Below are 13,338 nucleotides of genomic sequence, written 5' to 3' on the forward strand. Positions count from 1 at the left end.
GGGCCAAGGTTCGAAACCTACCCAAGTGACCGGACGCACTGAGCGCATAGGAATGACAGAACCGCGACTCGGCTGTAGGTAGGTACAGCACTGACAGTGCCCCGGGCGGAAGTGTTATTTTAGTGTTAAGAATTGACACATTTCCAAGAGGTAGGCTAATGCTTATTTTTTTAAACAACGATAGTATAGCCTATTGTTGCAAGGAGACCGTGACGTTTACATGTAGCCCACTATTTTGACGGTATTCCAAAGTCTAGTTTTGCCGAATATGTTGCTTCTAGAATTTAATAATAGACAGTAAGTAGCGGGGTGTCGCATGACATTATCACACAATAGGTCTGGCACTTATAGACCATTCATGTTAAAGGTTGATAGTAGCCTAAATTAAATGTCGTGCCGTGACCCCAGTGTTGTCTTCCAGGTTGCGGAATGCGAGACCGGCCCTCCTACCAACGGAAAGATGAGGGAATGGTGGCTTCTTGTGGGCTTGCTGTGCATTCCTCTGCTGGCAGTCTACCTGCACATCCCTCCTCCCCAACTGTCTCCAGCCCTCCTGACCTGGCGCTCTGCTGGAGCATTCTTCACTTTCAGGAGCAACAATATATTCTACAGGGGTAAGATTTGGCATCAGTAAGAGTAGAATAGAAGGATCGGGTGTATTCTCATTTGATTCAGATTATATACTCCAAACATCATACATTTGAAATTGAACTTGCTTATGAATCCATCTCTCTATCCCCTGCACATACCTGATAGTAGTGCACTGTACTGATTTTTAAAGACTAATTGAATGTGTCATTGAACCAATTGCACTTTATGGCAGCGAGTGTGGAGTCCACTTGCAAAACAAGATTTCCCCCAATGGGACAAACACCCCATTGAAACCTGAATGCAGAGTTCTGTAAGATTCACCTACATGTCCAGAGGAAAACTACAAACAATGCACGCAGGGCAGAATTAGACCAATATCCACTAATAATACAAACTAAAAACATGAGCAATTAAGTTTTGTTAACATCTAAAATACAGCGACCCCCTCTCATATTATTACCAAGCCCTGCAATGCCAAGAGTCCCCTCATCCAGCTGTTCCTGGGGCTGAGGTCACAAACCTGTTCTACAAACACACTGAAGCCTCAGGACCAGAACATCCAATCAGAATAAACCAAATTACAACAGTCAAAACGACATTACTTATTGGGAAACACAAAGCACAAAACAAATGCAGTGCTATCTGGCCCTAAATTGACAGTACACCACGGCAAACTATTTAAGCATGGTTTCTGATCAAAACCTTGACAAAGTACAGGCTCAGTGAGCACAGCCTTGCCATTGAGAAGGGTAGACAGAGGAAAACCTGGCTCCCTGTAGAGGAAAGGCTGTGCAACCACTGCACAACAGCAGAACCTGGCTCCCTGTAGAGGAAAGGCTGTGCAACCACTGCACAACAGCAGAACCTGAGACAGAGCTGCATTTCCTGACAAAATGTAAAAATATATAACAATTTGAGTGTAATTACCCCAAATTTGAAACCCTTATTCAAGGTTTCAAAGACCTCTCTGATGAGAAAAGGCTACCCGTCCTGTTGGGGGAGGATGCCGAGAGCTGTGGGTTGGCAGCCCACTACATTGCTGCCTGACATAAAATGAGGGACAGTGTCTGATAGACCAACCAACCTTCACATGTCCTCTATGCCGTTGTTATTGTTCAATGTCTGGTTATTTTGACACTTGATTGTTGTTTTTACTGTTGTCATGTTGACAATATTATTTTAATGATGTTAATATAGTAAATCTCCAAAGTAAGCTTTGGCAATATGTACTCTTAAGTCATGCCAATAAAGCACATTTCATTCAATTTAATTGACAGGAGCGGGGTAGGCATTTATTTCACCTGTCCAGTTGTCACACATGAATGTGGGCGAAATAAAGAAACCAAGCTTTAATTAGCGTCTCATTACATTATTGAGATGCATGCAGTGGTGCAGACTGTACTGTAGCCATCTGGCTCCTTCATCAGTACAGACTACTGTAGCCATCTGGCTCCTTCATCAGTACAGACTACTGTAGCCATCTAGTGGCTCCTTCATCAGTACAGACTACTGTGACCATCTAGTGGCTCCTTCATCAGTACAGACTACTGTGACCATCTAGTGGCTCCTTCATCAGTACAGACTACTGTGACCATCTAGTGGCTCCTTCATCAGTACAGACTACTGTAACCATCTAGTGGCTCCTTCATCAGTACAGACTACTGTAACCATCTAGTGGCTCCTTCATCAGTACAGACTACTGTAACCATCTAGTGGCTCCTTCATCAGTACAGACTACTGTAACCATCTAGTGGCTCCTTCATCAGTACAGACTACTGTAACCATCTAGTGGCTCCTTCATCAGTACAGACTACTGTAACCATCTAGTGGCTCCTTCATCAGTACAGACTACTGTAACCATCTAGTGGCTCCTTCATCAGTACAGACTACTGTAGCCATCTAGTGGCTCCTTCATCAGTACAGTGAACAGTCTGGACTGCTAGAAGTTGGAGCCCATGTTCCAAGCAGCAGTTTTAGCCCTTTACTTTGACCGATGTAACATATTTGTGGTGCGTGTAGCAGGTCATGGTATGTGAGGAACAATGTGTATGCTTGACTTTTTCCTCTACCAGAGACCTATGGTGCTGTAGGCAGCTCTGATGTGGTCATTCTCCTCCATGGCTTCCCTACCTCCAGCCTGGACTGGTACAAGGTAAGGAGATGAGAGAAAGGGGCTTATCTATAAAATGTTATGCACAGATCAATTGGTTTGCTGGGATAATTCTTATTCCACACTCTCTCAGATGGTATATTGTGAACAGAGCCATGTTCAATAGGGCACACCGTAGCAAATGGTTTTGCAACCGGACATGAAAACAAACATCCCTTTTTGGATTCATGTATTTTTGTATGCCTTATGAACACGACCCAGGTATCTGGACAGGTGTCTGAATGCCAGCTCTGTTTCTGTCTTACAGATATGGGAGCCCCTGAATCGGCGCTTTAACCGTGTCATTGCTCTGGACTTTCTTGGTTTTGGCTTCAGTGACAAACCTGTGAGTCGCAGGCTATGGCAGACTTGAATTGTGGGCTAGTTCGGGGTGAAACGGTCTGAGGCATCGGTTAGAATGCCAGGGAATCTACCAGGGAGAGAGACGACACTGTTTGTGGGTTATTGTGTACAACTGTAATGACAAAGCAAGCAAACAATTGCCAATAACTGAGGAAAGGCAAGTTATGCTAACCTATACACTACAGGAAAGTAGACCAGTAGGAAAATTGCATTAACAATCTTTAAAAAAAAATCCAAATAAGCACATTTTGTTCTAGCTAAGGTGCTCACCTAGACTGACCTTTCTCCCTGACAGAGGCCCCACCGCTACTCCATCTTTGAGCAGGCCAGTGTTGTGGAGGCGTTGGTGTCCCACCTGGGTCTGACAGAGCAGAGGGTCAACCTGCTCTCCCATGACTATGGAGACACTGTGGCCCTGGAATTGCTCTACAGGTGAGCTCTGCACTGCTGCACCAAGTACAATGAAGTTGCCCCTAAACAATGAGCCTGTGTCAGTTTGCATTTCCCCCACTAATGGTCAACGTTGGGCTTGGAAGCCAACCCTGGAGGAACCATCATCACTGAAAGCACTCTGACATCATAGGGCTGCGTCTCAATAGTCGTGTTTTCCCTTCCATTACCCAACAACACAGGAAAGGTGAAATATGATGGAGGCTGTAGAGCTTCTCCTGACTGACCCCTTCCCCATCTTTGTATCTCACAGGAGTGACCACAACAGGACTGGACACTTGACCATCAACAGCCTCTGTTTGTCCAATGGAGGTAGAGTACAGTTTCAGACCTTTTCCTGATTGGCTACAGGTAGCATAAACCATACTTAAGTCAAATGTACCATTTAAATGGACAAAGAAAGCCAGACAAACATTTTAAAGTAATTTATTCAAAGTTGTAGAGCATCATAGCCTAATGATATCAGGATCCAGGTTAATACAGAGCTGCTGAGCCAGGAATAGAAAAGTGTTAAATCTGCAACATCAGAAAGATGTAACAACCTTACCTAGTAGCCATACTGGTGTTACCCAGACAAATACACCCTGGGAAGACTCCAACCAGACACCACCCTTAGCCTGGGAAGACTCCAACCAGACACCACCCTTAGCCTGGGAAGAACCATGTTGTAGCCAACAAGAAACATGGATTATTCATGAAGTTGGGTCAATACTAAGAAATCATGAACATAAACCAGAAGATATCAGAACCTTACTGCTGGTTCCTGGAAACATCCCGGCGCCGACGGAGATGGCCGCTTCGCGTTCCTAGGAAACTATGCAGTATTTAATTTTTTAATGTGTTATTTCTTACATTGGTTCCCCAGGGAATCTTAGGTTTTATTACATACAGTCGGGAGGAACTACTGGATACAAGAGCAACGTCAACTCACCATCATTACGACCAGGAACACGACTTTCCCGAAGCGGATCCTCTGTTTTGCCCACCACCCAGGACAATGGATCGGATCCCAGCCGGCGAACCAAAACAACGACACCGTAAAAGGGGCAGACGAAGCGGTCTTCTGGTCAGGCTCCAGAGACGAGCACATCGTGCACCGCTCCCTACCATACTACTCGCCAATGTCCAGTCTCTTGACAACAAGGTTAATAAAATCCGAGCAAGGGTAGCATTCCAGAGAGACATCAGAGACTGTAACGTTCTTTGCTTCATGGAAACATGGCTCACTCGAGACACGCTATCGGAGTCGGTACAGCCAGCTGGTTTCTTCACGCATCTCGCCGACAGAAACCAGCATCTTTCTGGTAAGAAGAGGGGCGGGGGTATGCCTTATGATTAACGAGACGTGGTGTGATCATAACAACATACAGGAACTCAAGTCCTTCTGTTCACCTACCTTAGAATTCCTCACTATCAAATGTTGACCGCATTCTCTATCAAGAGAATTCTCGTCGATTATAATCACAGATTCATATATTCCCCCCCAAGCAGACACATCGATGGCCATGAACTAACTTTATTTGACTTTGTAAACCACATATCCTGAGGCTGCATTCATTGTAGCTGGGTATTTTAACAAGGCTAATCTGAAAACAAGACTCCTTAAATTCTATCAGCATATCGATTGTGCTACCAGGGCTGGTAAAACCCTGGATCATTGTTATTCTAACTTCAGCAACGCATACAAGGCCCTCCCCCGCCCTTTCGGAAAAGCTGACCACGATTCCATTTTGTTGCTCCCTGCCTACAGACAGAGACTAAAACAAGAAGCTCCCGCACTCAGGTCTGTTCAACGCTGGTCCGACCAATCTGATTCCACGCTTCAGGATTGCTTCGATCACGTGGATTGGGATATGTTCCGCATTGCGTCAAACAACAACATTGACAAATACGCTGAGTCGGTGAGTGAGTTTATTAGAAAGTGCATTGGCGATGTCGTACCCACAGCAACTATTAAAACACTCCCAAACCAGAAAACGTGGATTGATGGCAGCATTCACACGAAACTGAAAGCGCGAACCACTGCTTTTAACCAGGGCAAGGTGACCGGAAACATGACCGAATACAAACAGTGTTGCTATTCCCTCCGCAAGGCAATCAAACAAGCTAAGCGACAGTATAGAGACAAAGTAGTCACAATTCAACGGCTCAGACACAAGAGGTATGTGGCAGGGTCTACAGTCAATCACGGATTACAAAAAGAAAACCAGCCCCGTCGCGGACCAGGATGTCTTGCTCCCAGACAGACTAAACAACTTCTTTGCTCGCTTTGAGGAAAATACAGTGCCACTGACACGGCCCGCTACCAAAACCTGCGGACTCTCCTTCACTGCAGCCGACGTGAGTAAAACATTTAAACGTGTTAACCCTCGCAAGGCTGCAGGCCCAGACGGCATCCCCAGCCGCGTCCTTAGAGCATGCGCAGACCAGCTGGCTGGTGTGTTTACAGACATATTCAATCAAACCTTAACCCAGTCTGCTGTTCCCACATGCTTCAAGAGGGCCACCATTGTTCCTGTTCCCAAGAAAGCTAAGGTAACTGAGCTAAACAACTAAGCACTCACTTCCGTCATCATGAAGTGCTTTGAGAGACTAGTCAAGGACCATATAACCTCCACCCTACCTGACACCCTAGACCCACTCCAATTTGCTTACCGCCCCAATAGGTCCACAGACGACACAATCGCAACCACACTGCACACTGCCCTAACCCATCTGGACAAGAGGAATACCTATGTGAGAATGCGGTTTATCGACTACAGCTCAGCATTTAACACCCTAGTACCCTCCAAACTCGTCATAAAGCTTGATGGGTCTCGACCCCGCCCTGTGCAACTGGGTACTGGACTTCCTGACGGGCCGCCCCCAGGTGGTGAGAGTAGGTAACAACATCTCCACCCCGCTGATCCTCAACACTGGGGCCCCACAAGGGTGTGTTCTGAACCCTCTTCTGTACTCCCTGTTAACCCACGACTGCGTGGCCATGCATGCCTCCAATTCAATCATCAAGTTTGCAGACCACACTACAGTGGGAGGCTTGATTACCAACAATGACAAGACGGCCTACAGGGAGGAGGTGAGGGCCCTCAGAGTGTGGTGTCAGGAAAATAACCTCACACTCAACATCAACAAAACAAAGGAGATGATCGTGGACTTCAGGAAACAGCAGAGGGAGCATCCCCCCTATCCACATCGACGGGACAGTAGTGGGGAGGGTAGTAAGTTTTAAGTTACTCGGCGTTCACATCACAGACAAACTGAATTGGTCCACCCACACAGACAGCGTGGTGTAGAAGGCGTAGCAGCGCCTCTTCAACCTTAGGAGGCTGAAGAAATTCGGCTTGTCACCAAAAGCACTCAAACTTTTACAGACGCACAATCGAGAGCATCCTGTCAGGCTGTATTACTGCCTGGTACGGCAACTGCTCCACCCATAACCGTAAGGCTCTCCAGACGGTAGTGACGTCTGCACAACGCATCACCGGGGGCAAACTACCTGCCCTCCAGGACACCTACACCACCCGATGTCACAGGAAGGCCATAAAGATCATCAAGGACAACTACCACCCGAGCCACTGCCTGTTCACCCCGCTATCATCTAGAAGGCGAGGTCAATACAGGTGCATCAAAGCTGGGACCGAGATACTGAAAAACAGCTTCTATCTCAAGGCCATCAGACTGTTAAACAGCCACCACTAACATGGAGTGGCTGCTGCCAACATACTGACTCATCTCCAGCCACTTTAATAATGGAAAAATGTATGTAATAAATGTATCACTAGTCACTTTAAACTATGCCACTTTATATAATGTTTACATACCCTACATCACTCATCTCATATGTATATACTGTACTCTATACCATCTTCTTCATCTTGCTTATGCCATTCTGTACTGTCACTCATTCATATATCTTTATGTACATATTCTTCATCCCTTTACACTTGTGTGGGTATAAGGTAGTTGTTGTGAAATTGTTAGGTTACTCGTTGGTTATTACTGCATTGTCGGAACTAGAAGCACAAGCATTTCGCCACACTCGCATTAACATCTGCTAACCATGTGTATGTGACAAATAAATTTAGGTTGTTCTGCTCATGCCAAGGAATCTTGATAGAGCCAGGGCACCAATGGTGCACTAAAGGGTCTTCTCCACCCTGGAAAAACAGGCTTCAGGCTCTTCCTGAACCTGCCGGAGCTGACACCAGCTAGTCGGTATGGAACGGGAATAGAGCCTTCAGTCTCAGGAGGAGAGGGGGGCAGCATATGCTTGTCGGTGTCGCTCCGACTAGTGTCTTTCTCATAGACGACTAGTGCCTTTCTCATAGACAACTAGTGCCTTTCTCATAGACGACTAGTGCCTTTCTCATAGACAACTAGTGCCTTTCTCATCGACGACTAGTGCCGTGCTCATAGACGACTAGTGCCTTTCTCATAGACGACTAGTGCCTTTCTCAGACGACTAGTGCCTTTCTCATAGACGACTAGTGCCTTTCTCATAGACGACTAGTGCCTTTCTCGTAGACGACTAGTGCCTTTCTCGTAGACGACTAGTGCCTTTCTCGTAGACGACTAGTGCCTTTCTCGTAGACGACTAGTGCCTTTCTCGTAGACGACTAGTGCCTTTCTCGTAGACGACTAGTGCCTTTCTCGTAGACGACTAGTGCCGTGCTCGTAGACGACTAGTGCCGTGCTCGTAGACGACTAGTGCCGTGCTCGTAGACGACTAGTGCCGTGCTCGTAGACGACTAGTGCCGTGCTCGTAGACGACAGGTGCCTTTCTCATAGACTAGACGACTAGTGCCGTGCTCATAGACGACTAGTGCCGTGCTCATAGACGACTAGTGCCGTGCTCATAGACGACTAGTGCCGTGCTCATAGACGACTAGTGCCGTGCTCATAGACGACTAGTGCCGTGCTCATAGACGACTAGTGCCGTGCTCATAGACGACTAGTGCCGTGCTCATAGACGACTAGTGCCGTGCTCATAGACGACTAGTGCCGTGCTCATAGACGACTAGTGCCTTTCTCATAGACGACTAGTGCCGTGCTCATAGACGACTAGTGCCGTGCTCATAGACGACTAGTGCCTTTCTCATAGACGACTAGTGCCTTTCTCATAGACGACTAGTGCCGTGCTCATAGACGACTAGTGCCGTGCTCATAGACGACTAGTGCCGTGCTCATAGACGACTAGTGCCGTGCTCATAGACGACTAGTGCCGTGCTCATAGACGACTAGTGCCGTGCTCATAGACGACTAGTGCCGTGCTCATAGACGACTAGTGCCGTGCTCATAGACGACTAGTGCCGTGCTCATAGACGACTAGTGCCGTGCTCATAGACGACTAGTGCCGTGCTCATAGACGACTAGTGCCGTGCTCATAGACGACTAGTGCCGTGCTCATAGACGACTAGTGCCGTGCTCATAGACGACTAGTGCCGTGCTCATAGACGACTAGTGCCGTGCTCATAGACGACTAGTGCCTTTCTCATAGACGACTAGTGCCGTGCTCATAGACGACTAGTGCCGTGCTCATAGACGACTAGTGCCGTGCTCATAGACGACTAGTGCCGTGCTCATAGACGACTAGTGCCGTGCTCATAGACGACTAGTGCCGTGCTCATAGACGACTAGTGCCTTTCTCATAGACGACTAGTGCCGTGCTCATAGACGACTAGTGCCGTGCTCATAGACGACTAGTGCCGTGCTCATAGACGACTAGTGCCGTGCTCATAGACGACTAGTGCCGTGCTCATAGACGACTAGTGCCGTGCTCATAGACGACTAGTGCCGTGCTCATAGACGACTAGTGCCGTGCTCATAGACGACTAGTGCCGTGCTCATAGACGACTAGTGCCGTGCTCATAGACGACTAGTGCCGTGCTCATAGACGACTAGTGCCGTGCTCATAGACGACTAGTGCCGTGCTCATAGACGACTAGTGCCGTGCTCATAGACGACTAGTGCCGTGCTCATAGACGACTAGTGCCGTGCTCATAGACGACTAGTGCCGTGCTCATAGACGACTAGTGCCGTGCTCATAGACGACTAGTGCCGTGCTCATAGACGACTAGTGCCTTTCTCATAGACGACTAGTGCCGTGCTCATAGACGACTAGTGCCGTGCTCATAGACGACTAGTGCCGTGCTCATAGACGACTAGTGCCGTGCTCGAAGAGGGTGGAGAAAGACAGTCCTATAAACTGGGGAAGCAACAAACGAAACATTAACTTCAGATAAAAATAAAACATCCAAAAACAATTGAAGCAAACAGTACTTTAATGTTGCTCTTACCTTGTTGATAAGGATAACAATGAACAGCTCAGCAAAGCAAGGAGGCACCTACAGACAGAGGTTGACCGTTAAACAACATTCTCAATGTGATGAAAGTAACTTGCTCTTGCCACCATCTTACCCTGAGCCAGTACGAGCAGCCATGACACCCAATGAACAGTACTGGTGAAGTGAGGTGAAAAGACTTGTGTATTTATATGTTGTGTGTAGCAGACAACCTGTAACCAATCAGAGCCTGATTAGACAACGATGGGCAGCTGGTGTAAACTCACCTGTATTGTCTGATTATTATTATTTTATTTTTTACTAAGACTGCATTTACACACGCAGCCCAATTGGATATTTGTCCCACTAAATCCTGCACACCCTGCTTGTCATCAGTACCAGAGTAGCTCACCCTTAGTTTAACCCCTCGTTCAAATCAGTGATTTTCTGTTCTTACAAATTCCTCTACTCCGAGTCATACACACTATACCGCAATAGTTTCCTATGGGTTAGTGCTATCCGGAATCCTTGGGATGTTCCTACCCTAAACTCTTACCCCCTCAAACTCACTTCATATGTGTACAAAGTAGATTACCGGTCAAGAACTTCAAGACAAAGTGACACATTGCTTTGATAGCCTTTGTCTTACTGTTAACTTGCCATGTTTGATTATGAAATATTTAATGTAAGTAAAAAAAACATTTTTTCTTGAACAGGAATATTCCCAGAAACACACCATCCCAGATTCCTTCAGAAGGTTAGTCAACATTTACTATTCTGGATTATCAGACTGTTCTCAGCATTATGACTGCTTATTGTTGTTCTGTTGAATCATCGCCATGCTGTCTCCCACACAGCTCCTCAAGGACTCCAGCTTCCTCTCTCCAGTGCTGACCCGTCTGACCAACTACATGGTGTTCTCTAAAGGGTACTGTGTTCTCACATACCTTTCCTCCTACTGTACACATCTCTTGAATCTTTAACGTGGACACAGAAGGGACACATGAGCTCAAGCTAACAGCGTTGCAGCAAGGGGCTCAGTCATTGTGTATTTTGAATTATCTGCAGTCAAATACATTACCTTTACATTACCTTTACATGCACAGTCATACATCAATATTACAGTTACAAGTTATGGCAGTAGGCAGATTATGCAATAGTCATGTAAACACTTTACTCTGTTTATCAAAATCTGACAACGTTCTGTGTTTATGAACGCCCAGAGCGCACTCTGGCACTCCAGATGGAATTTACGAACACACCCAAAGTGTCTATTTACGGCGTGTTCGTACATTCACTCAGAGAGCGCTCTGGGCGTTAGTCAATTCAGAGCATTGTCAGATTGTCCGTTAGTACATTCAGAGCGTTTCGCTCTCTGAACGTTCAGAGCGCACACTGGACGCTCTGGCTGAGGAGTAGGGTTGATCCAAGCGTTCTGACCTGACAACGGCAGTCAAGCACCCAAGCCGTTGGCTAGATTGCTAGCTACTTCCAGACAAAAATGAGAACCTCACTCTGACCATTTTACTCGCCCTAGCAGAGCTGGTTTGGCTGTTTTCATGTTATCATGTTTCATGCAACAATTTAATTACGCTTTTTTTTGCCGACATTTACTGGCACCGGCCATATTATTCTGCGCTCTGGCACTCAGACAAGAGCGCTCTGAAATCGAAGTAGATGAACACGCCCTTAGTGTTACATTTAACTGCCAGTGCCAAATAATGCACATTGAAAACTAACTTTATGCCTACCTGTGTTGATTTCCATCACAGGAATATAACTTAGCTTAGGCAGGCTAGGAAACACGAGGGACTCTGATTTCAAGAGAGAATACTTCTGTAGAAAGAATGAGACAAGATAAATTCTTTAAAATCTGCTCCGGTGTATTAGCATCAACTCCTCACATTCGTGAGCTAACATAACTGTTTAGAGTAGGCATGTGCGGTGGCTCCTGTAGGATATAAGGTTAATCAAAAGGAACACACAACACGGGCTACATAGCGAACATAAATACAACTGTTTGTTATGTATTGACCATTAAATTGGCATATGCGATGCTGTGTATGTGAATTGACGCACTCTACTCTCGCACGCAAATTTTGACGGCGTGTGTCTGTGGTTTCGGCTTCAGAAGTAGTTTTCACATACACGCTTTATATGTCAAATATGCTTCCCAAAAATAACGTGGTCGCGGTGGTAGAACGTTTATTTCGATTAGCGATTTTCTGCATTTGTCAGAGTGCCATCGGGTAACCTGATTCCAGACGTGTCCATGTAAACATGATTATTAGAGAAATCGTTATTCTTGCAAAGCATGTAAACGTTTGAATCGAATTAGTATATTAATGACTATCCGCAATAACCGCATTAATGTGTGCATGTAACCGTAATGACATATTTACAGTAAGAACATCGTTGGCAAGTTCACTTGGCACAAATAGTACATTTACAGTTATGTCCATTCAGCTAAATTATAAACCCCTCAACCATTTTTACTGTTTCAAAGATGAACACATTTTATTTAAATATTATGAAGGTATTTATATTCGCTGCAAAGCATAGCTGACGAAACAAACTGAATAAAAACATGGAGGATGACCTAACCAGCACTCAACTGTGTTTGAGTGAACATATTTCATGTACTGTAAAGATGTAGCATTTACCCTGTTTACTCTTGGTTTCATGTCAGGCTTGGGGACGTGTTTGGTCCTTACACCCAGCCCACAGACGCGGAGTTCTTGGACATGTGGACAGGGGTCCGCTTCAATGATGGGAACCTGGTCATGGACAGGTACTGTACCATACACTGTTCAGACCTCACTAGTTAAATACCTATACATACGGAATAGAGTAGTCACTAGACAGATCACTGACTCATTTCAAACTAACATGGCTAGTCAAATTTGGTGTTATTTGATACATTGTTATAGGTGAAAGAATTTGATTTAAAAAAAACATTTTAACCCAACCAAATTGCACTGAATAAATGTGCACATTTTCCATCTAAATTCTAACGTACTGTATATAAACATAATTGTTTCCACCAGCATAGATTATGTTGTCAACCCTTGTACTTTTCATTTGATATAATTTCTTAGCATGAAGCTAGTTTCCCATTTCAGTGATGGATAAAAGTGATTGATCTGTGATTAATAGTGATGGTAATAAGATGGCATATCCCTTCTCCTAGTATCCTGCAGTTTATTAACCAGAGGGACCAGCACCGAGACAGATGGGTTGGTGCTCTCACCTCTACTTTCATCCCTGGTGAGTTCTGTCTAGTTGCTGAGCAAGGATTGAAACATCAATGCCCGGTTTATGTGAAGTTTGTTACACTAGAGTGTCTCAAGTTATGATTGAACCTTTGATAACTGAATGAAAACAAAAAATGATATATTCTCATAGATGAGTGATATACTGTGCCTTCAGAAGGTATTCAAACCCCTTGACCTTTTCCACATTTTGTTGTTACAGCCTGAATTTAAAATGGATCCAATGTAGATG

The 13,338-nt window shown here is 45.5% G+C and overlaps 1 protein-coding gene across 3 annotated transcripts in view; it reads left to right on the forward strand.

Annotated features, from left to right (window-relative positions):
* LOC116365061 (mesoderm-specific transcript homolog protein-like) overlaps positions 1–13,338 on the forward strand; it is an 18,939-nt gene continuing 5,601 nt past the window's right edge. The window contains exons 1-10 of one of the 3 annotated variants that reach the window (XM_031817807.1): positions 1–78; positions 422–614; positions 2,664–2,743; positions 3,009–3,086; positions 3,399–3,535; positions 3,807–3,865; positions 10,551–10,591; positions 10,692–10,762; positions 12,524–12,625; positions 13,025–13,101. In XM_031817807.1, coding sequence (XP_031673667.1) covers positions 461–614; positions 2,664–2,743; positions 3,009–3,086; positions 3,399–3,535; positions 3,807–3,865; positions 10,551–10,591; positions 10,692–10,762; positions 12,524–12,625; positions 13,025–13,101 — 799 coding nt within the window. In that variant the 5' untranslated portion in view covers positions 1–78; positions 422–460. Of the gene's footprint in view, positions 151–194; positions 298–421; positions 615–2,663; positions 2,744–3,008; positions 3,087–3,398; positions 3,536–3,806; positions 3,866–10,550; positions 10,592–10,691; positions 10,763–12,523; positions 12,626–13,024; positions 13,102–13,338 lie in introns of those variants that run through there. The other 2 variants (XM_031817806.1, XM_031817808.1) reach the window with 2 other exon arrangements.

This window comes from Oncorhynchus kisutch, unplaced genomic scaffold (genome assembly GCF_002021735.2).
Source record: "Oncorhynchus kisutch isolate 150728-3 unplaced genomic scaffold, Okis_V2 scaffold1157, whole genome shotgun sequence".
Lineage (NCBI taxonomy): Eukaryota > Metazoa > Chordata > Actinopteri > Salmoniformes > Salmonidae > Oncorhynchus > Oncorhynchus kisutch.